At 57.1% G+C, this 27,259-nt stretch overlaps 1 protein-coding gene across 2 annotated transcripts; it reads left to right on the top strand.

Annotated features, from left to right (window-relative positions):
* Positions 1–492: 492 nt before the first annotated feature.
* On the top strand, positions 493–27,259 carry MAPK8IP2 (mitogen-activated protein kinase 8 interacting protein 2). Of its 2 annotated transcripts, none has more exons than XM_039333405.1 (12): positions 493–1,431; positions 11,487–11,592; positions 11,843–12,079; positions 16,490–16,613; positions 17,583–19,796; positions 20,469–20,544; positions 21,213–21,385; positions 21,928–22,037; positions 23,967–24,086; positions 24,833–24,903; positions 25,115–25,213; positions 26,003–27,259. In XM_039333405.1, the coding sequence occupies exons 1-12, from the start codon at positions 1,367–1,369 to the stop codon at positions 26,073–26,075; spliced, it is 3,468 nt and encodes a 1,155-aa protein (XP_039189339.1). In that variant the 5' UTR covers positions 493–1,366; the 3' UTR covers positions 26,076–27,259. The 2 variants fall into 2 exon arrangements, with proteins under 2 accessions (XP_039189339.1, XP_039189340.1); XM_039333406.1 differs by lacking the exon at positions 493–1,431 and adding an exon at positions 2,339–2,601.

Genomic DNA, 27,259 nt, shown 5'->3' with positions numbered 1-27,259 from the left:
AGTTCACCGGCATGGGCACAGAGTAAGGTGCTGGGTCTCTGCTCCTGGGATGCTGGCCGAGACCACCTCAGAGAGGAGTGTGCAAACCGCGAATCTGACCCCCACCTGGCACACCGGTCCCATGTGGCACGTGCTGCAGAAACGGGCACAGCAGAGAGCTTCTGGAGGACCAGGCGCTGCACCCCTTAGAGGAGCCACTTCCTCCTGCCCTCCAGATGCCCACTTTGGACTTCCGATCAGCTGGGAGGCACCAGCCTGGGGAAGGCTCTTTGTCCATGCTTCTCTTGGCCCAGGGAAGCCAGCAGCTGGTGCTGCTGCATGGCCCTGGATCGGTAGCTTGCCCACAGGGCAGTTTAGGCACCCTGAACAGCCAGGAGTCTGGGCGGAGCAGCAGGACCTGCCTTTAATTGGAGATCCTTTAATTGGCTCCTTGGGGAGGGAGGCCTCCTCCTGCCACCCTGCTCGGCCCAGATTTCTGTGCAAAGCCTGGCATCGTACCGGGCAGAGGTCGCCAGGGCCTGTTGTGGCACGGCGGCTGCCTCCTCCCTCGCTGGCTGCTTGCAGGACGGGGAGTTTTCCCTGTTTGGGCTCTCCGGAGGAGAACGGAGCGGGCAAAGCCTTCCTGCCCTCGGCACCTATCTCTACTACCCAGGGCCCGCACGGCGCCCCCAGGCAGGCTCCCTCCCGGGGCAAGACAGGCGGACGGCCGCCTCCCCAGCGCCCCCTGGCCGCCCGCGTCGCCCCCTTCAGCGCCCGTTCCAGGGACAGCTCCTTGCGGCCGCCCTTCAGCACCAGCGGCGCGGACAGCTCCCCACCGCCAGCCGCCGGGTCTACCGCCCGCGCCCCTCCTCCGCCCGGGGCGCCCTCGCTCTGCAACCGGGCGCCCGACACGGGCAACGGGCGCCCGCTTTGTTTTGCCGCCGGGTTGGGGGGGGGGAAGGGAGGGGCTGGGACATTGCCGCCGCCGCCTCCCCCGGCCCGCTAGGCTGGAGGAGTCTCGCCGCGCATCCGCAGTGGGGAGGGGGCGCTGTGGAGCCTCGCTTGGCCTCGCCCCTCCTCCTCCTCCTCCTCCTCCTCCCGCCGCGCCGGAGCACGACGGGCTGGAGGGCATTGGCTGCGCCGCCCGCTCCCCCCCCGCCGCAGCCAGGGGAGCGCAGACCCCCCCCGCGCTGTTTACCGGGGCCCGGCCGGAGGAAGCGCGAGCGCGCCATGGCTGCTGCTGCTGCTGCTACGGTTGCTGCTGCGAGCCTCTCCGGGCAGCCCCCGCAGTGAAGAGCCGCCGCCGCCCCGACCGGCCCGGCCTCGCCGCCCCCCGCCTCGCCTCGCCTCTCGCTCGCCCCTGCTCGGCTCGGTTGCGCCGGAGAAGATGGCGGATCGGGCGGAGATGTTCTCGCTCTCCACCTTCCACTCGCTCTCGCCGCCCAGTTGCAGGTAAGACGCCGCCGCCGCCGCCGCGCCGGCCTCCGCGGAAGGACCGAGCCCGGAGGCAGCCCGAGAGCCCGGGGGGAGGGTTCTCGGAGCGCGGCTCCAACCCGAGCGACGCCTGGCCGATGCGGCTTCCAGCGCCTCCCGGGGCACGTCCGCGCCCCGGGTGGAGCAGCTGGGCCTGGGAGCGGCGGCCGAGACGGTTCCTTCGGCCGAGCGTTGGGCGGCTCCCCGGGAGCAGCTGGGCCTGGTCCCCGCCGGCCCCGCGCGGCACCTGGGCCCTAGACGCGCCCGCCTTGAGACGGCCCGTCTGCTCCTGGGGTCCCTCCTCCCCACGGCCAAGGGGGTCTCCGGCCGCCCCCTGCCTGCCCGCCCGCCCTTCCAAGAGGCCGGTTCGGGCCGCTCCGTCTGATTCCCCCCCGGGGCCCGTCCAGCCCTCCCTCCCTCGCTTGCCGTCGGTTTGGGGGGGGCGGTGCTGGGCCCAGAAACAGAGCGGAGCTGCTTCTCCTCCGGCCTGGAGATCCGCCCCCCTCCCATGGAGAATTTGGCCCCGACCGGGCGGCTCTGGAGCGGCCTCGGAGAAGCGGAACCCCGCCCGCGGCAGCCCTCTCCGGCTCTTGCTCGGGCGCCCTGCGCTCCTTCCCCGCCCAGAGCCGAGCTTGGGCCTGGGGGGTGGGGGGGGGCGCTTATCCGGACCCTCCTTCGGAGGGGCACCAGGCCAAGCGCCGAGCCTTCCTTGCTGTGGGGAGGGCGCTTTAGGCACGCGTGGGTCCTGAGGGGCCTTAGGGAGCCCTGCTGCTGCCCGCCCCACCAACAGGCAATCTGGGCAGCTGGCAGACCTCCCCTCCCCCCCCCAGGAGGCCGCTTCTCCTTTCTCTCCTCGCCAGGCTCCGTCTGGCAGGGAGCCAGGGCTACGTCTGAGCTGTGCTCTCCTGGATGAGCAGCAGCCTCACGGCGGCCCCTCTTGGAGCCGCAGCCACGGTGGGGCAGAGGCTGCACAGTGCCAGCCCTGCCTTGAGGGGCTCCCTCTTCGAAGCCAGGGAGGGGCTTTGGGGCACAGCCCGTGGGTTGGGGCAGGAGCAGGACCTCTTTCGGCTGGTCTTCTGGTCCTCCAAGCTGTGGAGGAGCTTTCCTTGGCGACCCCCAGAGGCACCGGATGCCGCCCTCCCTCTTGAGGTTCGTATTTGGGGAGAAGGACCCCAAGCCCAGCAGGACCTACACGGAAGGGCAATCCTTGGTAGCTGGAAATCTGGTGTGTGTGTGTGTGTGTGTGTGTGTGTATGCCTGCTTGACCAGGGGGAGCCCAAGGATGGATCCCGGTGGCTGCAAGAGCAGCGGCGGAAGCCTCTGGCTGGATCAGGCCAGCCAAGTCCCTTGTTTTGGCTTTCCCAGGCGCTGCCCAGATGCTGCCTCTGCAACGGGGAGACGGGAGAGGCCTCTTGGCCTGCTGTGGTTGTTCTCTGCAGAGGCCTCTGGGGAGAGGCTGCCCTCGCCCAGAGACGTGGCTGCAGGGGAACTGGGGGGGGGGGGCAAAGAACCAGGACACGGCTAGAAGCTGAAGTGTTGGGGAGGCTGGGGAACGACCAGAGGGAGCCCCGTTCAAGCCCACACTCAGGCCTCTTTCTCTGCTTAGCCGGGTGTGGGATAAAATCAAGGGAGAGCCACCCACAGGCCACCATCGGCTCCTGGGGGGGGGGGGGAAAGACCGTACAGAAGTCAATTAAGTGAATCCATGGGACAGGCAGGAATGTTGTCAGGGGAATCCAGACTCTCCCCCCCCCCTTTGCTCCTTCTGGGATCTTTTCTGGACAAGCAAGGATCCTGGAGATCTGCTTTGGCACAAATTGAGAGCTGGGGGCGGGGAGGAAATGAGATGAAAGCACGGATAGTGGAGTCTTTGGCAGATCTTTGGGAGTTGGGGGGAGGGGCTGGCCTGAGCAACCCCACTGCACCCCTCCCAGTAGGGAGCTGGCGTGGCAATTCCTGGCCTCCTTAACTCGCAGGCCATCTGGGGTCACCAGGCATCCGGAGGGGGCCACAGTGTGTGTGTGTGTGTGTGTGTGTGTGTATTTTGGAGGCAAGAGTACAATTGAGGGGGTGGGCTCCCTGGTTCTGATGAAAGAGAAGTGGTTGCTGCAAGAGGGGGGGGAGGTTTGGGTTGTCTTTGGCCTTTTTCTCCTGAGGGGGGGGAGGGCAGTGTGAGGGCAGAAGCAGAGAAGCGGCTCTGGCCATAACCGTCTGCCGGCCCTTTAAGGGAGACCCAGAGATGAACGGGGGGGGGGGATTCTCCTATCCTCTTTTCCGGGTCTGGGACAGCTGAAAAGACATACCCTGGTCAGCCATGGTCTGTATGGGATGCATACATGTATATATGCATAGTAGACAGCATACTGAATGGGCGGCCAATGTCAACGTTTCCTTCAGCCCCTCTGCGTGTCGTGCTTGACCCATTAACAGGGCAGCCAGGAACGACCGGGACTTCCTCTCTGATAAGATGCTTAGGATCAGGAAGGAGAGATTTTTACTGCAGTTGCAGAGGCATTGCTGGATCCCTGGTCGATCCCAAGTGGATCCCTGCCCTTTGAAACAGCATTTTAACCTTTCTTCTCTTTAGGAAGGTTTTGAAAACTTCGCTTTTCCAGCAGGGCAAGCTGTGAACTTACTGGGATGTTGACATTTTGCATTTTTATCTTCCTGGGTGCTGCGGTTGTTTTATTACCTTACCCACTTGCAAGTGCTGGTCAGTTGGGTGCCCATCTTTTCATTCGTTTGTTCGTTCACTAGGTGTTCTGCTCAAAGTTATTGGCTAGGGGGGCTAGTAGAAGGCAGGTTCCTGGTTGCCCCAGGCCGTGTCTGAATCTACCCATGGTGAAGAAGGGGGTGCTGGACCAGGAGCCCCACGGGTGGATTCAGACATGGCCTGGGGCAACCAGGAAGAGGAAGAAGAAGCTGGAGAGCTTCAGAGCATGGAGGGATGAGGGAAAGATCAGAGTTTTTGATTGAAGCAGAAATTGTCTCTTGGAAGTTGGAAGTTGGGGGCTTCAGCACAGGGTGGAGACCAAGAAATCCAGTTTATGTATTTGGGACTTGCAGGTTTCACAGCAGCTACATTCAGATGACCCACACTTGGGCTCACGTGTGCTGCATGAACCCGACTTTTCAGTCAGTTGTGTCACCTACTTCAGCTAAAGATGCTTTAAAGCAGTGTTTCTCAACCTTGACCATTTTAAGGTATGTGGACTTCAACTCCCAGAATTCCACAGCCAGCATTGCTGGCTGTGGAATTCTGGGAGTTGAAGTCCACATGCCTTAAAATGGTCAAGGTTGAGAAACACTGCTTTAATGGGAAACCTTCAAGCATCAATCCTGCTTCTCTGATCACCCTCAAAGCATCCGTGAATTACACCAGACAGCCCCAAACTGCTGTTTCCCAGGCCGGGAAGGGCCGTTCTGTGTGTGTGGGGGGGCAGAGGCATGCCCCCCTCCCCCCTTGATCCCTTCAGGAGGTTCCCCCCCTCACTTGGGCGCTGGGACAAGGGGGGAAGTGCTTACTCCTTGCTCAGGTGGGCACAGATCAAGGTGACCCAGAGGGGTGAATACCGGCTGGCTTTGCTGGGTCAGTTTGTGACCCAAGCAGGGCTGGTGACTCCTTGGGTGGCGGGGGGGGGGTCCTTAGGATTCTTCTGCGGGGGCCCTTGGCATCTCGGCTCCTGGCCCATCTTTCTACCCACGGCAGCTCTTGAAGAGAAGCAGGGCTGTCTGATGGCTTCTGCTCTTTGTGATTGTGGTGACGTGCGGACAACCACACATATGAACTCCTGCCCTTTGTGTCCCGAGTGTACACAGTCATGGCAGTGTGACAGGACACAATTAATGTTGCTAGTTTCCGGGCAAGATCTGTTTAATTTATACGTATTTTAATCTTGCACTTTATATTTTAAATTTTATCCCCTATAGTTTGCCTTATTTTAATTGTGAGGCTCCTGACACAAATAAACCAACAGCTCTTTAAATGACAACGAATTCAGAAATAATTTAAAAGAAACTAACCCAGAAACGGCCCTAAAATCATTTAACCTATTCCAGAGGATTCCCCTGGTGATGCCACAGAGGGACCCAGTGATAAGATGGGCAGCCAATGAGGTCTATAAATAATAAAACTTCATTTTTAGTTTCATCTTAGAGAGGCACAAGGTCCCAGATCAGGACTTTTTCTGAACCCCGCCCCCCAGGACCCTGGGGGGGGGGAGATCAGTATTGGCATCTTGATTTGGGGGGGTCAGCTGCACTTGTCCTCTTCTTCCTGACCACCCCCCTGCAAAGGGGGATGCAGTCCTGCGAAGCCCAGGGGCACTTGGGCCTGCCATCTTCTCAGGGGTTCTGGCACCCCCCCCCCAGGTCTGGCAGGGCCTTTTCTCTGTTGGCGCCTGATGGAGCCTCATGGCTTGTCCACCAGCCTCTAAAGCAGGTGGACAAGCCATGACTTGTGGACTCCAACTCCCAGAATTCTTCTTCCATGCTGGCTCAGGAATTCTGGGAGTCCACAAGACATAAAAGCGCCATCGTTGTCCACTCCTGCTCTAAAGGCAGCATCATGGTTTCCCCCACGTCTTCGGCGTGTGAGGGCCGAAAGGGGTTGCTCCCCCCTGAATTGATGAATGGAAGTTACACCCACGGGAGGGACAGTGTCATTACTATAATTCCCATCATGCTATTCTGGGGAACTGAAATATATCCGAGAGCTCAAAACCATGTTCTGCTTTTGTTATGGAGAAGGAGAAGGGGGGGGTTGTCTTGGCAATTGCATCACAGTTTCCCAGGTAGGAGCCCCCCCCATTCCAGAGAGTGGCTCAAGACAAGGGACGTCCCAGTCCTGAGCTGGATGGGGAGGAAGAAAGAAATCCAGGGTAGCCACACTGTAGAATCTCTCACATCCGCTGTTTTAGAAGGTGATAACTTTAGCCAGGCAAGATTCTGTCCATTAGGCCTATCCAGTGTTTCTCAACCTTGACAATTTTCAGGCAGTGGACTTCAACTCCCAGAATTCCACAGCCAGCAATGCTGGCTGTGGAATTCTGGGAGTTGAAGTTCACATGCCTTAACATTGTCAAGGTTGAGAAACACTGGCCTAAGCAAACAGAGGATCTCCCCCCGGAGATTCTAAGGTGGAGACCCGCTGGCTCACGTGCGCTGTGCCAGTGTGCCCAGGGCCTCTCCATGACAGCTGCAGGTGGGCCTGGGAAGGGCCCCTCCTCTTGTCCCTGAAGCTAGTCAGGAGGGGTCAAGGCTGCCGTGAAGCTGCAGCAGCGCAGCAGATGGCTTTGTGTCCACTCGACAGGGGCACAGCAGACAAAAGCGGCTTTGCCATCTCCCCAGGGACCGGTCCCTGGCGCTCCCAACTCAGTGTTTGCTCTGAACCTTTGGAGCAATGGCCGAGGAAGGCAGGTTTCAGCAAATAAAATTGCAGCTGTGGCTGATTTTGTGGGTTTTCAGACATAAGCAACTGTGCAAAGCTTAAGTCCTGTTTATCATTGGCTCAAAGTCCGTGGCTCACTTGAACTTCTTTGTTGTGAGAATTGCAGAGGATGCCGCAGCTCTTGTCAATCAGGGCTCTTGTCGGCTTTTCAGGTAGGCCAGGATGGGAAGCAGAAGCCACAAGAACGCCTGGGAGGTTGGCGGCCGTCTGGCCCCCCCCTCCCAGAATCAAGCGGAAGCATTTTGAAGGGGGCACTTGCTGGGCTCCCAGGGCTGAGCTGTCCTTCCCTTTCTCCTTTCTGCCATCTTAAGACAGTTGCAGGGACGGCCCCCGGAGCCCATTATCCCTTCGTCCTCTATGCATGGTTAAAATATGCAACGTTAATAGGATGATGGAAAGGAGCGAGTGAGTGAACGGGAAAAAATAAAATTGTGAAACCTGATCACATACTCAGATCACAAGGGCTCATAAGTGCCAAGGACTTTGCGGGATCTTGGACCACGTCTTACATGCTCAGGAAATGGCGTAGCGGACCCTAGGAATTCACCCCAGGTCAGAAATGGGGATTGGTCCCACAAGGGAAGCTTCAACCTGCTTGGGTTTCCTTCCTTCCTTCCTTCCTTCCTTCCTTCCTTCCTTCCTTCCTTCCTTCCTTCCTTCCTTCCTTCCTTCCTTCCTTCCTTCCTTCCTTCCTCCCTCCAAGTGGCTGCTCAGAATACAGCCACCATCTTGGCCGGTGCAGGAAAGAAGAAGGAGGAGAATGAACGCAGCAGTTCCTCTACGGGGAGAGCAGCTGTCTCCACTCCAGCCAGGAACCAGCTGGCCCTGTTCCTATCGTGCCCTTGAGCAGGTCACCCCCCCCCTGACCTTGGCTAAAGCCACATGGGAGGCCCAGCTGGGCTGAGCAACGGGGTCAACCAGAGAGGTCTTCCAAGAACTGAGTCTGGATCTACCCTGCTCTTCTCCAGAGGTCTCCAAACTTGGCAATGCTGGCTGGGGAATTCTGGGAGTTGAAGTCCACATGTCTTAAAGTTCCAAGGTTGGACACCCCCTGATATGCTGTCTAGAAGATCTCCAAGGTCCCTTCCAACTCTCTACTACGCTGTATTCAGACACCCCAAGGAAGGTCCCTCTGGCCAGGCCAGACTTCAGGTGGCCCCACAAGAGCAGGTCCCCTTCCTCTGAATCCCCCAGTCCCTTTCCCTGCTGTGCTGCTGGTCTCTGGGTTCCCTCCGGCAGGAGACACGGAGAAGGGCAGTACGAGTGGTGAGGGCACTCTGCACATGGCCACTCACATCTTTGTTTTGCAACTGTGTAGATCTGGCAATGATTCAAGGACCTCATTTCAGCATCAGTTAAACCTTCAGGATGAGCACTCAGCTTTGCAAAGGAGAGCATTTATTTTTAAGTGGTTCCAACGCATTGCCAGCCTCGTAAAAGGGGCAGGAGAACCACCCAGCCTCAGAAAGCAATCGGAGAAGCAGGGTGGGGCCTGGCCAGTGTCTTTGGGGGTGGGTGGGTGCTTCCCTCCCCCCAGGATGGGATACTTGGAAGGACAACTGGGGAGGTTGTTTGAGGGCCCAGCAACTCCACCAGATCAAGCTCTGCCGTTAATGCACCCAACAGACTTCCTGTATTTCAAATTCAATTCAGGATGTTTAGAGTATGAGTGAGTGAATAATTTAAAAATATTTCCAGGATCTCACAAAGCCACTCCTGCTAAAGAGTGAATGCCCATCACCCCTGAGGCTTTTTTATCCCCCTCAGTTTAACAGAGTCGGAAGGGACCTTGAAGGCCTTCTAGTCCAACCTCCTGTTCATGCAGGAAACCCTCTACCATTTCAAACAAATGGCTTTTCTTAAACATTTCCAGTGTTGGAGCACCCACAACTTCTGGAGGCAAGCTGTTCCAGTGATTAATTGTTCCCACTATCAGGAAATTCAAGGTTGCTTCTCTCCTTGATGAGTTTCCATCCGTTGCTTCTTGTCCTGCCTTCAGGCGCTTTGGGGAATAGCTTGACTCCCTCTTCTTTGGGGCAGCCCCTGAGGTACTGGAACACTGCTATCATGTCCCCCCTCGTCCTTCTCTTCATTAAAATAGACCAAGGATAGGCAACCTTGGCTCTTTTATGACTCATGGACTTCAACTCCCAGAATTCCTGAGCCAGCCATGCTGGCTCAGGAATTCTGGGAGTTGAAGTCCATGAGTCATAAAAGAGCCAAGGTTGCCTATCCCTGAACTAGACATACCCAATTCCAGCAACTGTTTAGCCTCCAGTCCCCTAATCATCTTTGTTGCTCTTCTCTGCACTCTTTCTAGAGTCTCAACATCTTTTTTACATTGTGGTGACCAAAACTGGACGCAGGATTCCAAGTGTGGCCTTCCCAAGGCCTTGTAAAGCCGTACTAACACTTCACATGATCTCTTAATGCAGCCTAGTTTCAGGGAGACCCTTTTCCTGCCTGCTTGAGGTTGCCCCACTGAAGGCGTTTTGCTCATGGCAAGACACACGTTGGCACCGCCCACTGGATAGGCAGCCAAATCATCCTTGAGTGCCTGAAGGCAACGGGTGCCTATCCGGAGCTGGACGCAGATCCACAACCTCCCAGCTGAAGCCTGAAGCGGCCTCTCCTTCCGGCTCCTGCTTGCCTTGACCCCGTGGCTGGTGCTGCTTCCTCACCTGACCCTCCAGGGATGACCCGGAGGCCATCATTTATCCTGGGGACGAAAGGGCGGCCCTCTCTGGGCCTCCCTGCACACCTGCCAAGCCCTTCAGAGTCGTGTGAAGGGCATGGCATGGAAAAATGATGACATGTCTAAGTATGGACAGCAAAAGAGCCACATTATGTTGAAAACGTTAATTGCTAGTAACTGGGATGACCTCATCCTGCTTTTTAGGGTCTGGATGAGGCAGACATCCCAGGGTTTGCCAGGTTAGCGCTGGTGGGGGAATTGCCGGGAAGATGGAGGCAGAAAAGACCCCGGCCACGAGGGAGATGCTCTTCGTTGAGGTGGCAGTTTGGGGGCAGGGGGCGACTCTTGCCCACCTCTGTCTGCCAGCAACAATGAGCTCTGAAAATGGTGTCAGTGGCCAGAACAGCCAGGCAGGATAAAACTGCAGAAGAAGACAACGGCAGGGCTGCAGCTGTGTTGCTCACAATTGGGCGGGTCCAGCAGAGCTCGGCCTGGAGGTGTGTGTCTCCCCACCCATGGGAGGAGAGGGCCGTCATGAGCCCCACCACTGCCTCCGGAAAGGGCAAGACGTCCAGAGGGCTAGCCGTGCTGGGTCAGCTCATGGACAAGATCCCCTACCGGGTGGGCTGGCAAGTAGCCTGGCAGGGCTGGGCAGGAAAGGTCCCCTTGCCCAAGCACCAGGTCTGGACTCTGCCAGCTGCTGGCTCCTTTCATTGGGATTGGGGAGGGGAGGGGGCTCTGCCAGACTTCCGTGCCCTCCTCGTCCAGCTGTCCTCTGTGGCCAGGGGGCTGGGATTGGGGCCTTCAGGCCGGCATGGCACCAGGGAAGGGAAACCTTGATAGAGTCTGTGGCTTCCTTGCGGCTTGTCCTCCACCCCTCGGATCTCAGCTGAAGACCCACCGAGTGAGAGGCAGCCCTTAAGGCTCTCCGGGCAGCCCCTGAGCCCCAAGGGGCCAGCCCCCTTCCCAGGCAGGGCTGGTGCCTCCAGAGGCATCTCCCCAGGGTGCTGAACTGGCCCGTCCGCCCTCTGCATTTGGCCAGCACCGAAGACCACAGACTAGCCCAGGGGTAGGCCACCTTGGCTCTTTTATGACTGGTGGACTTCAACATGCTGGCTCAGGAATTCTGGGAGTTGAAGTCCACCAGTCATAAAAGAGCCAAGGTGGCCTACCCCTGGGCTAGCCAGACTGGCTAGGCCTGCCTCACCCCTTGAAGGCCTCCGGTGGAGCCTTTCCTGGAGAGGCCCTGGGCTTGCCCAGCCTCCTCCAAGCAAGGCATGGGCCTCTCGGGGCCTCTGGCCCCCTCCAGCCACCTTGGGCGGGTGGGGCTTTTGCTGCAGTCCTGGCTTTCCATCTCGGTTACATGATTTGAATGTATAGATTAGGCCAGCATTTCTGGCTTTCAAAGGCCCGGTTTCCATAACAACCACATTCCCATCAAGTTGCTTAACTCTTCCACTGCTGGACCAGCCTCTCCGCCCTGGTGGGCTTCCCCCAGATTGCGTGCTTCAGGGGCTCCTACAGGTGGGGGGAATTAGCACATTTGGCTCTCCCCCCCCCCAGCAAGAAGTAGTTCTCCTTTTTGGTTATGGGGGGAACTTCTCGGTGCTCCATAGAAGGTAGCAAGGGCAGGTGAGGAGATGCCCAAGGAGAGTTTCTGCTCCAGCAAAAGAGACTCTGGGGTCCCCCCAAGGGGGGGGGGAGGAAGGAGAACGGGGCTCCCCCTCCCCCTCCTCCACCGGCTCAGCTGCTGCAATTAAGGCTAATTGCAAGAAGGAGAGCAAAGGGCCGCCTGTTTTTCCAGGCTCAGTGAGTCCCTTGGTAGGTGAGGGGGAGGAGGCGGTTGAGGTTTCCAGTCCTCATGGGGGTCTCCTCGTGCTCTCCTTGCAGACCCCCCCAGGACATCAGCCTGGAAGAATTTGACGACGAGGACCTGTCCGAGATCACAGACGACTGCGGCATCGGCCTGAATTATGACTCGGATCACAACGAGAAGGTGGGAGGAGCCGGCGGGTGAGGGGTATGGCAAGGGGGGTGTCTGCCCCTGTCATTTTACACTGGAGGACCCCACGGTTCACCTTGCCCAACCTTGCTGCTTGCCTCTTGCTCCATGGGGGTGGGGAGGATCTCCCATCCATGCATGAGTGGCCTCCACCCAACCTCCCAGGAGACCCCCAGTGGGGGGGGGAGGGGGGCAGAAAGCCTGCTCCTCCCCACGGCCACCATCTGCCTTTGCTTCCATCCAGGACTGCCTGGGGCTGGGCAGGGGGGAGCAGCCCCACCCCATCTGCACCTTCCAGGAAGACTTCCAGGAGTTTGAGATGATCGATGACAATGAAGAGGAGGAAGAGGAAGAGGAGGAGGAGGAGGGGCTGGAAGAGGCACCCCCCTCCCCTTCGGGGTTGCTGATACCTTCGCCCTCCCCCGAGGACACCCAGAAGATCCGTCCCACCACCCTCAACTTGACCGTCACAAGCACCCAGGTGAGGCTGTCCCCCAGGCTTTGCACAGCCAGGCCGGGGGGGGGGCTCCTGGCGGGGGGGGGGACTAAGGCCGAGAGAGCTGCAGCCCTGGGAAAAGCAGCTTTGTTCTCAGAAAGGGGGGGGGCAGCTGGGTCATTGCAGACCCGTCCGAGTTTGAGAGGCGCATCCGGCACGGAGCTTGGGATGGGAAGCCAGGAGGCTCCGATGCAGGCAGTCCTCGATTTACGACAGTTCGTTTAGTGACTGAAGTTACAGTGGCACTGAAAAAAGCGACTTAGGGCCTGTTTTCACACTGAACGACCGTTGCAGCGTCCCCACAGTCACATGGATCGAAATTCGGACGCTTGGCTACCAGCCTGTACTTAGGACGGTCGCAGCGTCTGGGTGGGGACACGGGACCTCTTTTTGTGACCTTCTGACAAGCAACGTCAATGGGGAAGCCAGACTCACTTAACGACTGCGTTGCTAACGTAACAACTGCAGTGATTCCTTTAACGACCGTGGCAAGAAAAGTCATAAAATGGGGCAAAACTCACTTAACAGAAATTTGGGGTTTAATGGCAGTCGTAAGTCGAGGACTACCTGTACAAAGAGAGGGAAATTTGCCCAATACATCAGGCCAACAGAAAGGTTGCTTGGGGGGGGGAACTCTTCCCGGCGGGTGCCTGGGCTGAGGGCCTCCATGGGGGGGGGCTGCTCAGGGCGTCTCCGGGAGGCGCCTGCCCCACTTAGCGGGCAGTGTGGCTCCAGCAGCCTTTCTGCCTCATGAATAAAGCATGCCAGAAGACGCAGGGCGGGTAGGTGGCCGAAGGAGGCAGCGCCCTCCCGCCCTGGCAGAATGTGGAGCGCTTCAGGGCCAGCAAAGAGAAACCGAGGCCGGGAGGCTGAGTCCGCAGGGCTCCTGCGGGAGGCTCCCCAGAAGCCCTTCCACGCTCTGGCCCTCGGGAGGAGGGGGCGCCCTGCCCGGCCTTTGCAGGCGTCCCCAGGAAGCAGCTGCAGTCCCCCGTGGGGCAAAGGGCAGGGGGAGGCAGGAGGTGTCGGGGGGGCGAGGGCTGGATGGTGGGCAGGGGGCTCCTGATGCCAATGTTCAAAAAGACCCCTGAAAGAGGGCGGAGAAGAGCAGCAAAGATGATCAGAGGACTGGAGGTGAAAACATACGAAGAAGAACGGTTGCAGGAATTGGGGATGTCCAGTTTAATGAAGAGAAGGACTGGGGGGGGGCACATGACAGCAGTCTTCCAGTATTTGAGGGTCTGCCACAAAAAAAGGGGGGTCAAGCTATTCTCCAAAGCCCTGAAGGCAGGACAAGGAGCAACAGACGGAAACTAACCAAGGAGAGAAGCAACCTGGAATTAAGAAGAAACTTCCTAAACAGTGAGGACAATTAACCAGTGGAACCCCTTGCCTCCAGAAGTTGTAGGTGCTCCATCACTGGAGGTTTTCAAGAAAAGTCATTTGTCTGGAATGGTATAGGGTCTCCTGTGAAAGAGAAGGAGATTGGACTAGATGACCTCCAAGGTCCCTTCCAACTCTGTTAAACCAACTGGGGCTGCCCAGCTGGCTCTAAGTCCAGCTGCATTTACTGGGCTTGGCGGGACCACTGAGGGTGGGGCCTCCAGGCAGCCTGTACCCCGCCTAGCAAAGGGGCACTCCGTCTAGTTTTCAGAAACTGATTTTTAAACGATGAGCCCTTGATGAAAAGGAATCGTCAGTGGGGGAGGGGGTGGGGGAGGGGCTCCTGCCCATGGGTTCAATGGAGCCTTGCGGGGAGCGACTTCCTGGGGGGGGGGCGGCTTTCTCTGCCAAGAGACTGACCGTGCAGGGATGCCAGCAGAGGCCCCCAGGCGGGCAGCCGGCCACAGGATGGGTGTCAGGTGGGCAGCCGAAGCGGCTGGCCTGGCCAAGGTCACCTGCACGGGCACCGGAGGCAGCGGGCAGCCTGCCAGAGTCCCAGGCCACGAGGACAGCTGTACGGGAGGTGCCCACCTTCAGGGAACTCCAAGGAGGGGAGACAGGCTCTCCTGCCGTCCTTGACCTCTGCGCTGAGCCCAAATGGTCACTCACTCGTGCACTGCAGGGCTCCATTTAACTGATGGGAAGGAGCCCCTCCCCCACTGGCGAGGCCTCTGCTTCACAGCCGCGGTTTTCATCAAGTGGTTCATTGTTTAATAATCAATTTCTGCTTAAGCTCCTGCGGGATTTTTGAGCCGTTGTTCCTCTGTTGATGTCACAGGCCCATCACTAATCCCCCCCCTCCCGAGATTAAGGCTCCCCCCCTCTGAGTTTCTAATCTGCCAATATGTTGACTTTCAGCTGGTTTCAGACAGGCCCCCCCCCCCAAGCTCCATTTTCATGCTAAGCCTTCCTAGGAGGCAGGAGGGAATTTCTGGGCGCCCCCAATCAAATGCTGGGAGGGGGGGAAAGAGCTGATCCCCTCCCTCTTAGCAGCTAGAAGACTGGTCAGCTGCAAGGAGTCCAGGTTAACCACCACAGGTGATGGGGCAAATATGGAACTGGACTTGGTCCACCTGGTCCAGCCTGAACATCTGGTTATTTCCCTTTTCATGGAGGGCTCTAATCTACTTAGTTGATCCTGAACATTATTTTGCAAGCATTTGAAATTAAGTATGTTTGCAGGTTCTGTTAAGTCTCCCCTTTTGGTATTGAAATGTAGATTGAACTCTTTCAATGGGTCAGCGAGAACCCCTGCGCTGTTCTCCAGATTTGCTGCCGTGATTTGGTTAGAATATTGATGGATTCCTGCAGATGGCTGTCTTTCTCCTGATAACTCCTTTGAGTACATGTTTATACCCACTTTTTCTGCAAGGGGGAAGTTACTCATTTCTTTTCTTTACTTCCCTTGTTGTACAAAGACCCAGCCTTTGGTGGAGACCTAGCATTTAGAAAGGGAAAAATAATTATTAAAAGAACCCAGTAATTAAAGCCACAAAACTGACTAAGCAGCAGCTTCTTTCTAACCCCACATCAGTACTGAGGAGGAAATTTCTGATTAAAGGAATTTGAGCAATTGGCCCAGTCATGAGGGACGGACTGCCCTGTAATTGTAGCTAAATCAAAATGGTATCAAAACGGTACCGTCACAAGAAGGACGAGGTGAGGATCCAGTGATTTGGGAAAGACATTTATAAAAACAGTATTAAAAAAAGGAAGGATAAAATTGGTGCAAAAGCAAGGCAGTTGCCATACCAACATGTCTTAAATTCCCAAATGTAATGATAGATTGTGGAAGTTGTTAGATAAACAAAGAAATAAGAACAGCATTGTATGCTGACTGGGGATGACTGGGGATGGAGCACGCCATGAGGAACTTTAGAAAATTGGCTTAAAATCAACGGTGCCTGAGGGTCAGCAGTTCAGTCAATCCATCCTTTTTTCTCCTCCAAGAGCTGCATCAAACAGAGGCAGTCAGAGAAGCAGCAGATTAAATAGATGGAACATCATCTTGGGTTACCTGCTAGATGTCAATTTTGTAGATCAGGGGTCCTCAACCTTGGCTACTTTAAGACTTGTGGACTTCAACTCCCAGAATTGAAGTCCACAAGTCTTAAAGTGGCCAAGATTGAGGACCCCTGCTGTAGATAATATTCTAGCACAAACGTCTCCGAACTTGCAGCTTTAAGACTTATAAAGTTTGGCGTCCCCTATATTTCCTGGGATAATTTATTTATTTATTTATTTATTTATGAGACTTATATACCGCTTTAAGTGCGAGCACTCTCTAAGCGGTGTACACCAGTAAGCAATGTATATATATATTTACATTGCCCCCAACAATCTGGGTCCTCATTTTATCTACCCCGGAAGGATGGAAGGCTGAGTCAACCTTGAGCCGGTGAGATTTGAACCGCGGACCTGCTGAACACAGTCAGCTAAAGTGGCCTGCAGTACTGCACTCTAACTGCCGCACAACCTCGGCTCTTATAATCCCAGTCTTAAGGCTAAAATCATAATGTCATTCAAAACCAAAACGACTCCGAAGATAAAAACCCAAAGCTGGAGAAACTCTATAGCATGACATTAGAGTCCATCAAAGATTTAAACTCTACATTTAAAAGTGCTGCAAGATGTCAGGGGCCAGCCCAGACTCAGCAAGAGAGCTGCTTTGAAATGGGATGGGTGGTATGGTAAATAAAATGGAATAAATAAAATGGAGTCGGCTGTTGCCCACCCGCTGATGCCTTTGCGTCCATCCCGGGAGGTGATGCCCACTGGTGGTTTTGTTCTCCCCTTTACAATATCAGCTTCCATGGAGTCCCAGTTCTGCCACTCTGCCCGGTTCTGATCCGGGCCTTGAAGACAGCTGTGCCAAGCTGGCTAGACGTAAACTGGGGATTTTCCCCTTAAAAGCTGCCCCGCTGAGTTGCTCTCTTCTCCCCCCCCCCATGACAGGACTCCCTGAACAACAACAGCGGCGGGTGCAACATGGCCCCCCCTCTGCAGCGGGCCACGTGGCAAGAGACTCTGCTGCACTCCTCCTCTTCCTCCTCCTCCTCTTCCTCCATCTCCCACGCAGGTGAGTCCTTCCATTTCTTCTAGGGAACCAAAGACCCAGAGGTCAAGGGGGGGCTTTTGGCTTGGCTCCCTCGTGCCCTGCTCAATGCAATTCTGCGTAAACCTTCCAATCTGGTGGGGAGTTTTCCCAAAAAGTCCTGGTGCAGAGGGGGCACAACCCCCCCCCCCCAGAACAGCCCTCATTGGAGAGAGGAACAAGCATCAAGCGATTGTTTGAGAAACATTTTTAACATGAAACAAAGATTTCAACCCTTTTTCCCTTGAAAAGACAAAGCGGCTCACAATGAGTAAATCCTTCCCCACCAGTTGATCTAATTCTCCTGTCTCCCCACTGGGAGACCCCCAGAAGTGTGTGTGTGTGTGGGGGGGGTCTGGCCTGGAAAAGGCAAGGGGGGTTGAAGCTGAGCAACCACTCCCCTGCTGCGCCCCCATTTGCCAGGAGGGAGATACCCTGCTCTGGCGGGGTGCCTAGCCCGAATTCAGCAGGTGCCTTCGATCAGAGCTGAGGTGGGGGTCAGTGGGGGGAGGGGCAGAACCCTCCCCTGCCCTTCTTCCTCCCCTTCCAGCCATCGGGGGAGGAGGGCACTGAACTGCGTTAAGGAGATTTCAGGTCTCCGTCTACCACAGGGGTTCTCAACCTTGGCAACTTTAAGACTTGTGGACTTCAACTCCCAGAATTCCTCAGCCAGCAAAGCTGGCTGAGGAATTCTGGGAGTTGAAGTCCACAAGTCTTAAAGTTGCCAAGATTGAGAACCCCTGGTCTACCAGATTAAAGACACGGGCTGGAGAGTCCCATTGTATCATGCTGACATGTCCCTTTATTTTTGGTCGGAAAAGGGAAAAAAAATCCCCTTGACTCTCGTAGGATCAGGACGCTGCCTTTGATTCAGTTTCCAGACTTGTATTAAGAACGTAAAATGGTGGCTCAGTTTTTCAAGGCCTAAACGGAGCTGTTGGCTTTCCTCCGCAGAGCGACCGTCTCCCTTACACGCCTGTCTCCAGGATGGACCCTGCAGGGACGTCCAGAGCAGCAAAGGGCCGGCTCTGTCCCAGGCCCCTTGCAAGCCCCCACTTTTTGATGCCGAAGGCAATAGCCAGGGTCTGCAGAGAGGCCTCCCTGGGGGGGAGGATTATAACATGAACGTTGTCTCCAGTGACGCCAACCCGCAACCTCCCTCTGTCTTGACCAGCGCAGCATCTGGGAAGCCTCCTGAAGCTCGGAGCAGCCCTCCACCCCTGAGTTCGGCCTCCCAGCCCCACAGTTGCAGCCCTCACAGGTCCCCTGCCACAGAGAGCTACTGTGCCCAGTTTCAGAGGGATGCTGTGGCATGCCAGGAGAAAGAGGAGAGAGCCGGCTTGGCTGGGGACCCAGCAGGACACAGATCCCCTGTGGGTGGGCTCCGTGCCCCACTCTCTCAGGATGAGCCTGCCAAGCGCCCTGGGGACAGTACGCCCAGAGAGACCCATTCCTTAGTATCCCACGCAAGCCCAGTACGAGAAGTGGCTGCCCCACTGAGCTCTGAGGGAGAGGGCACTTTGGGAGGGCTGCCCTCTGCTTCCTCCGATACCACGTCTCCCTCCTCGGACCCCGGCATAGAGGCCGATCTCACCAGCCGGACCTCCAAGGCCTTCCACCCATGCATCCAGCACAGCGGGGACCTCAGCTCCCCCAGCTCCGACTCTGATGTGGAGGGGGAAATCGAGGCAGCCTTTGCATCCAGTGGGAGTCGCTTGGCCAGCAACATGATCTCCAGCATCTCCGAAACAGAGCTGGACCTGAGCAGCGAGAGCAGCAGCGGCCGTTCCTCCCACCTCACCAATTCCATCGAGGAGGCCAGCTCTCCGGGCTCCGAGGCCGACCTGGAGGCTGACCTGGAAGCCCCGGGTGTGATGGGCCTGAAGGGTGCCCTCCTGCTGGGTGCCAAGAAGGAAGAGGAGGGCACGCAGCTTCCTGCAGATGAGAGCCTGGCCCCACTCAAAATAGAGGAGCTCTACGAAGACCCCTCGGTACCCATTGACCAGGCCGAGTTGCCTCCTTCGGGCTGTCTGGAACTGGAGATCAACCCCGACCACAGTCTGGAGAGCCTGCGACGGTCCTTCTACCTGCCGGTGGGGCGTCAACTCCTGCGCGACGGGGCGGAAGAGGAAGGGAACAGCGAGTATGATTCTGAATCGGACTCGGAGTCAGAACCGGATCTGAGTGAGGATTCAGACTCCCCCTGGCTGCTTAGCAACCTGGTGAACAAAATGATCTCGGAGGGCTCCTATCCCATCAAGTGTGCCGACGAATGCTTCCCGGCAGCTCACTCCCTCTCCGATACGATTTCTCCGGCCTCCGACCTGGAGCCGGAGTTGCCCAGCGAGGCCCTGAATGACGCCCAGCCCTGCTCCCAGCAGAGCATCGAGCTGGTGGACATGGAGACGCTGCGCTGCTCGCTGCAGGGCGCTGAAGAGGCAAAGCCGCTGGAGGCCCAGGCTGCAGTGGGAAAGGGGCCTCAGGCAGGGAACAGGGGGCCCTACTTGCTCATGAGCAATTCCACCAACGATGTCATCGCACCCGTCTTCCCAGGACGGCCCTACTCCGGCTGCTGTGTCAACCCTGTTGCCCCCAAAACCTTCCCCCCCAGGGAGCCCCCCGGCAAGGAGGAGGAGGAGGAGAAGGAGAAGGACTGTGCTATCGATGGGGACCTGGACTCAGGCATCTTGGAGGACAATGATATGATTGACGACATCCGGTTAGAGCCCAAGGAAGGCCTGGATGTCTCCACCGCCAAGACCAATCGCTGCTTCAGCTTGTCCTACTCCCCCGAGGAAGACGGTGTGCCCTGCTTGGGCAGCCTGAAAGGGTCTCCTTTTGCCGAGGAGCTCTCCCTCCCCCCACCCGCCATGATGCTAGACGACTCCCTGGCCTACGACTCGGTCAAGTACACCCTGGTCGTGGACGAGAACACCCAGCTGGAGCTGGTGAGCCTCAAGCGCTGCACTTCGGTGCTGAGCGACGACAGCGAGCTGCTCCGTGCCTGCGACGCCACCGACCCGGAGGACGCTGCGAGCGACTTTGGAGAAGGGCTGGTGGCCCCCGATGGGCGCAGCTCTTCCTCAGAGGACTCCTCCCCGGAGGCCGACCTCCACTTCTCCAAGAAGTTCCTCAACGTCTTTGTCAACAGCACCTCCCGCTCCTCAAGTAAGTGTCGGACGGGAGGGAGGGATGGGGAGGGAAGTGGAGCTTGGAACAGCCCCCGCTGCATCCCCCCACCGCCCCAGTTCCTTTGGACACGCGGATAGTTCTCGACCTGCAGCCATTCGTTTAGTGGCAGTTCAAAGTTGCATCATCACTGAAAAATGTGACTTATGACCATTTTTCACACTTACAACTGTCGCAGCATCCCCGTGGTCATGGGATCAAAATTCAGATGCTTGGCAACTGGCTCATATTTGTGACGGTTGCAGCGTCCCCTTTTGCGACCTTCTGACAAACAAAGTCCAGGGTAAGCCAGATTCACTTAACAACCATGTGACTAACTTGACAACCGCAGTGAATCACTTCAAGCAAGAAAGGTTGTAAGGTCGTAAAATGGGCAAAAACTCAGTAGCTGTCTGACTTACCAACAGAAATTTGGACTCAATTGTGGTCATAAATCGAGGACTTCCTGTACTTTCTTTGCTCTCAAAGACTCTAATCTTTGCTGTCTCCTCCAACTTATTTTGCTGGCTGAGCTGTACCTGGGTGATGGGTTTTTGTCCTCCGGGAGGTTGGTGGCCTCCCCCGCCCTGTCTCCCCCCTCCCTTGAGCGGCCATCCCCCCTCCCCCTCTCCTCTGCTTCGGCTTCTCCAGCGATGCGTTCTCTGCCCCCAGGCACCGAATCCTTCGGCCTGTTTTCTTGCATGGTGAACGGAGAGGAGCGTGAACAGACCCACCGAGCCGTCTTCAGGTGAGCTGCGCCCCTCCCGGACTCATCCAGGGCAGGCAGTTGGGGGGGGGGGCAGTGAGGGAAGGCAGAAGCCCCGTGAAGAAGTTCAGGCCCTGGAGCCAAGTGCCCCTCTGACCACCTCCCGGGTATAGCCGCAACGCCTGGGAGGGTTCTCTGGCCACCTGCAGGGTGTCTTTCCTTCCGCTGTCCATTGGGCTGGCCTGGTGTCAGTTGACGTCTCCTTTAAGAGGTCTTTATTCACCATGCAGGGGGTGGGCGTGTGGAGCGTCAGTCTCAAACGTCGATGGAGAGTCTCCGTCATCTGGGTCATGGTTGTCCCAAAGGTGCTTTCCCCCCCCCAAAAGGACTTTCTTGGGGTTTTTTCCCCTTGAAAACATTTCCCTTCTCGTCCAAGAAGCTTCTTCAGTTCTATCTTCAGTTCTTCAGTTAGAACTGAAGAAGCTTCTTGAAGGAGAAGCGAAACATTTTCAAGGAAAAACTCCAAGAAAGCCCTGATGCCTTCTGGGAAAAAGCACCTTGGGGAACGCTGGCGTTAATGGCTGTCGGCCAGGAGCACAGAGGAGCAAGGGGGCCAGCTGGCCCCACAGGAGGAGGCAAGTGGGGCCAGGGGGCTACAGTTGTGCAGCTCTCCTGAAATCCCCCCCCCCGGTGGCTGTTCTCCCTTCCAGGTTCATCCCTCGTCACGAAGACGAGCTGGAGCTGGACGTGGACGACCCGATCCTGGTAGAGCTGGAGGAGGACGACTACTGGTACCGGGGCTACAACATGCGCACGGGGGAGCGTGGCATTTTCCCGGCCTTCTATGCGCACGAGGTGGTGAGCCAGGCCAGGGACGTGGCAGGTACGCTGCAGGGGACGGGCAGGACGAAGGGGGAGAACCTTCCTCTGGGGCTGCCCATGGTGGGCCTTGCAGAGTGGCCTCACTTTACAAAGTGCACTAACGCCTCACGCGATTTTGAGTCTGTGCCTCTGTTTATACAACCAAGGATCGTATTAGCTTTTTTGGCTGCCACCACACACGGCTGGCTCCTGTTTAAGTCCCAAATCCATAACTTTGGCACTTTCAGTACATGACGTGAGGTGGAAACCTAGGCCTTTGCCACGAGGATCTTGCAGTCTAAAAACGCAGCATTGCAAAGCAGGATGAAGACTTGGGGGGGCCTGGGGATCCTCCATCCTTTCAGTTGATGCTCCAGAGGTCCCTAAGGAGATGAAGATGGTGGGAAAAGGCACAAAGCGGGGCTCCGTAGCCCCCTCCAGAGAAGTCCAGGCTTCTTCCAGACTCATCCCCCTTTTTGGCGTGGTCCTCCTGGGGGGTGCGGGGGGGGGGGAAAGCGTCACCACAGGAGGCCAGCCAGGTGTGACGCTGGGTGCTCCTTGCAGGTCTGAAGCGGAATCCCTGCTGGGTGGAACACTTCAACGTGCAGTTTCTGGGCTCGGTGGAGGTGCCCTACCACCAGGGCAACGGCATTTTGTGTGCAGCCATGCAGAAGGTGAGCCCTGTGGGGTGCTGAGGTGTGTGTGTGTGTGTGTGTGTGTGTGTGTGTGTGCGCGCGCACCAGGGCTGCCTTTGCACGTCTGCGCCTGCACAACCCTAAGCAAGAGTCGGTGTAGCATAACAGCCACGTTCACAGACCACCCAGCAGCCTTCTTCCAGCTTCTGAAATTTTATTTATTTCGTATGGGGTAACAGAGTACAGCATTAGGGCATAAAATTCACAAAAAACAAAATATAAAACACGATTACACTGAATTTCTGTGGAGATTCGGTCATCCAGGTCCTGGTTGTCCCAAAGGTCTTTCTCAAAAGACCACTGGACTTTTTTGGTTTTTTTCTTGGAAAACATTTTGTTCCTCATTCAAGAAACCTCTTCGGTTCTTCTCCAGAACTGAAGAAGCTTCTTGGGCGAGAAGTGAAACGTCTTCAAGGAAAAACCAAGAAAGTTCAGCTGCCTTTTGAATAAGCACCTTTGGGATTATAGTGAATTATTTTAAAAACGCCCAATATGAATTATGAATAAAATTATGAATAAAATTAAATTATGTATGAGCGGTTACTAGAATGGCTAAGCCTATGGCCGGATATTTAGACCATTTAGCCATTGGGCAGCACTGCCCTTGAGGCGATGGGGTTCTTACAGGGCTCCAGGGCGCTGTCTGAGTGGGCTTTCCTTCAAATCGGAGGCAAGGTTTGTGCCATGTTCCCACAGCATCATCTGCCAAGCCCTGCTTTGGAGTTCCAATATTGGCACCGGGCATGGCTGCTGTGGGTCTGGCTGAGCGCCCCCCAGCTTCTCCTCGGGAGCTCAGAGCCAGGGGGGGGGGCTTGTAGTGGGTCAGGCACCAATTTAAGCAGATCTGGGTTAAAAGTCGCCCATTCCTAGCGCCCGGCTTATCTCAGAATCTTCTCTAATTGCTATCCCAGTATCCACGGCGAATTCCGAGATTTGAATCTGGGTGTTCGATCGTGACAGTCCTCGTGCGTAGACAATAATCAGCTGGGCTCCCATTTCTGCCCATCCTTCTCTTCTTCCGGCTGACATGATGGCTTGCTTGAGGCCACGTGCTGAACCAGTAGCAGTAGCCCTTAGACCAGTGGTTCTCAACCTTTTTAATGCCGTGACCCCATAATACAGTTCCCCATGTTGTGGTGACCCCCAAGTGGGTGTGGCCATCAATAAGAGGGAGTAGGACAGCTAGGGAAAAGGGAAAAAAATGGCGGACAGCGTGGTTTGGCGACCCCCATGAAATGGTCATTCGACCCCAAATGGGGTCCCGACCCACAGGTTGAGAACCACTGCCTTAGACCATTGGTTCTCAACCTGTGGGTCGGGACCCCATTTGGGGTCGAACAACCATTTCACGGGGGTCGCCAAACAAGGCTGTCCGCCATTTTTTCCCCTTTTCTTTGGCCATGCCCCTGGCACCCGGTGATGTATAAGTGGTTGGGTGTCACCACAACATGGGGAACTGTATTATGGGGTTGCGGCATTAGAAAGGTTGAGAACCAGTGCCTTAGACTTATATACTGCTTCACAGTGCTTTACAGCCCTCTTTAGGCGGTTTACAGCATCTTGCCCCCCCCATAACAATCTGGGTCCTCATTTGACCAACCTTAGAAGGATGGAAGGCGGAGTCCACTTTGAGCCAGTCAGGCTTGAACTGCCCAACTGCTGGCAGCCGGCAGTGGGCAGAATTAGCCTGCAATCCCACATTCTAACCATGGCGTCACCCATGCTGTGCTGGAAGGAACCCTTGCGTGGTGCTTAACACGGGTGCTCCCTGCTCTGGCAAGCCTGGGTGCCCATCCTTTGACCTAAACCCCATGTTAGCTTCACCTGGCGAAGAGGCTGAGGTTAACCTGTTGCGAAGGGTCTCCTGCCTGTCAAGGCTGAGCCCTGCCCTGCTGTGCCTCTCTGCAGATTGCCACCACGCGGAAGCTGACCGTCCACCTGAGGCCTCCGGCCACCTGTGACCTGGAAATCAGTCTGCAAGGCATCAAGCTCATTCTGACCGTCAACGAATACAGTCAGGATGAAGAGGTGAGCGTCTGCCATGGGGAGGGGGCGAGGGGGCTGTTGGAAGGGGGGTCCAGCCTCATGTGGCTGCCGACTCAGCTCTACCTGGCTTCCACAGGCAGGAACCGTCTCCTCACCTGCTCAGAGGAAAGAGTTAATTCGGTTGGGGAGATTGGGGTGTGTGTGTGTTAATCGGTTGTGCAAACTCTGTTTCCATCACCCCTAAATGTTAGTTAACTTGTTAACCAGGTGAAGTGGGCTGCATCACAACCTGGACCCAGGCCAGGAGGGCTTGGCAGGGAGGTGGGTGCAGCCATTGTGCTCCGGCTGGTGGGAGGGCAGGATCAGACTTAGGGCAACGCCCGTCGCCCTGCCCCTGGCCAGCCCTAGACCAGTTCCCTGGAGAGGAGGGGAAAACCTCCCTGATGGGGGGTGGTGGTGGCCTCCAGCTGCTCTTTGCCCTCCCCACTGATGGCCTGGATTCTCCCCTCTCTGCCAGCTCTTTGCCCCAGAGATGCCAGGGCAGAGGCAGGACTGTGCCCAGAATTATCCTGGGGACTATTTTGAAGGCTTTGGGGCATCACACTGACTGGCTGTTTTGCTCCACGGATCGCAGGGGCACAAGGCCTCTGAGTGGGCAAGAGGGCCAGGTCAGATGGGCAGAACGTGGCAGTGACTCTGGAAATGCCCTGCTGCTCAGGGCTGGTCAGGGGCGGCTGGCACGGCTGCCTCCTCGCTGCCACTCTCCTCCCTCCCTTCCTCCCTTCTAGTTGGAGCGCTGCAGCCATTTCTTCCAGATGAAGAACGTCTCCTTCTGCGGCTGCCACCCTCGCAATAGCTGGTGAGTGGCTCCTTCTGAAAGGGGTGCCCGCTTGGGATGGCACATCCTGAACTGGCAGGTTCTCCCCCCCCCAGGGAGGGAAGTGCACCAGTGTGCAGGGGGCAGCTCTCTTTGCAAATGGGCCACTGGAGCCCTCTTGTGGGTCTGGGGTCCCCGCCCTGGGCAGCCGCCCTGCCTGCTTGGCCTCACCGCGGCTGGTCTTCCCTCGCAGCTATTTTGGGTTCATCACCAAGCACCCCGTCCTGAGTCGCTTTGCCTGCCACGTCTTCGTTTCGCAGGAGTCCATGCGGCCCGTGGCCGAGTGTGTCGGGTAAGTGGGGGGGGGAGGCCCTGCTGCGGCAATGTTGGTGCAACCCAAGAAGGCAGAGAGTGGCCAAAGCAGCGGCTGGCACCCCAACTCCGTGGGGCAGAGCAACCTTTGGGCTGGGGGAACCCGAGCTGGGAGGACCCTAATTGGCAAGATGGACGCTAAGTGGCCAGGCCAAGTGCCAGGGCCCCCGCGTCCCCCAGTCTCGTCCTGCCAGGAAGGGGGAGCAGACACTTGAGCAGCAATTCTTCCCCCTCCCCTCCTTTGCTGGGGAGGGGCAGTGAGGGCGGGCTGGCCGAAGGCGCGTGAGGACATGGCTGTGCCCCTGTAGAGAGGTGAGGCGGGGTCCCGGGCATCTTGGGCGTGCAGAGAGATCTGGAAGACTGATCCATAGGGCACCGATTCTGTTCCTCACACCCTGAGTCCAAAGAGGGCACCTCCCCCAGGCAGGGTCTGGATAGCAGCAGCAGCAGCAGCCCCCCTCGCCTCAGGACACTGCTGGGACTTGGCCTGGGCTAGGCACCAAGAGGCACAGCTGGCGGGGGTGAAAGCAGGTTCTGTGGGGGAGGCCCTCCGGGGTCCTGTGGACATATTGGGCCAAGTTCTCTCTGGGGGGGGGAGTTTGGCCTCCTTCAAAGAAGGGGGGGGGGTTAGGGGAGCCTGGAGGTGGGCGTACCTGTGCGCTCTCCCCTTTGTCTTGGGGGTTCCTAGCTAAGAGGGGGAAGGCAGCTATAGGTGGCCTTCTCCCCCACTGACCAGGGGTACTAACTCAGCTCTTCCTCCTCTTTGTAGCCGCGCCTTTCAGGAATACTACCAGGAGCATCTTGAATTTGCTTGCCCCACAGAAGACATTTACCTGGAGTAGGACGTGAGCTGGAGGGTAGCCCCCCCTGGTTTCACGCCCCTCCAGAGAGACGGACCCAGAAGCCTGAGTCCCGCCAGGCAGCCGGGCCCACGACTTCCCTGCACGAGTGGGACCCAGCACTGGGGGCTTGGGGGCCCAGGTGGTCTGGTGGGCATCTTGTCCTCTCTCCTCCCCCTCTCCCCTTTCCCCAATTATCCCCCGCCCCCCAGCACACTCCAGCGTGGCTAGGAGAGCAGCCAGAGGGGCTTCGCAGGGAGGAAACGGGGGGGGGCTGTAGGACTCTCTAGGACCCTGAGAAGGAATAGCTTTCCTGCTTGTTCGTGGGGGGGGGCTTCCCAAGAACTACGGCCTTTGTATGAGGTCCTTTGTTTGGGCTGGAAGGAAGGCTGGGAGGGATGGGAGGGGGTAGATGGGCCCCTCCCTCAAGGGAGGCTTGTCTGGGGAAGGGGCTCCCACCTGCCAGCCTCCCTTCATTCCTTCTGCTCCCCACCTCCCCGCTCTGCTTGGCCTCGCTGCTCTGGCTCCCCCCTCGGTAAATTGTTTTTTTAGGAAGAGGGGCTGTATGTGTGCACACACCTCCCCCCATCACTTCCCACAGGACTGCCCCCCCCCACAGTTTCCTGTTAATTCTCACCTGCAGGGGGGGCACAGCTGAGTTAGGGGGAGTGCAAGATAGCACCCCACATGCTGCATGGCAGCTGGGAGCCCAGAGGGCAATTCTGCACACAGCTCCTTGGTGGAAGTGGGGAAATGGGGGGTCCACCTGTTTTGGGGGGAGGGCTCCACTTCTGGGGGGGGGGAGATGAGCAACATCGCAGGACTATTTCACTCATCACCATTTGCAGAGAACCAAGGAGCCCCACGCTAGTTTTGATTGCCGAATTCAGGACACTGGTAGAGGGTCAGCCTGGCTGCAGGCCCCTCGGGAGACCCCCTCCCCGGCTCTCTTCTCTGTCCCCCCCCCGTCCCTGCTGTGCCTGGTGAACGCATCCGCTTGCCAGCCCGCCTGCCTCGGCTCAGTTGGGGCTGAGCGATTAGTGCCCACTGCTGTCTGTTCATGTAACGTTATTTATCTGTAACTTCACCCACCAGGAGCAGCGACTTATACAAACCTGAATAGGGACTCTCCCTACTCACTGCCTTGTCATGAGTTGGACTTTCAATAAAATATATGCTTGGTGTCA

Source organism: Crotalus tigris, unplaced genomic scaffold, assembly GCF_016545835.1.
Source record: "Crotalus tigris isolate CLP2741 ecotype Arizona unplaced genomic scaffold, ASM1654583v1 scf7180000024475.591531, whole genome shotgun sequence".
In the NCBI taxonomy this organism is placed as follows: Eukaryota; Metazoa; Chordata; class Lepidosauria; order Squamata; family Viperidae; genus Crotalus; species Crotalus tigris.
Note: the sequence above shows the minus strand (reverse complement) of the source record. Positions and strands in the feature narration are given on the sequence as shown.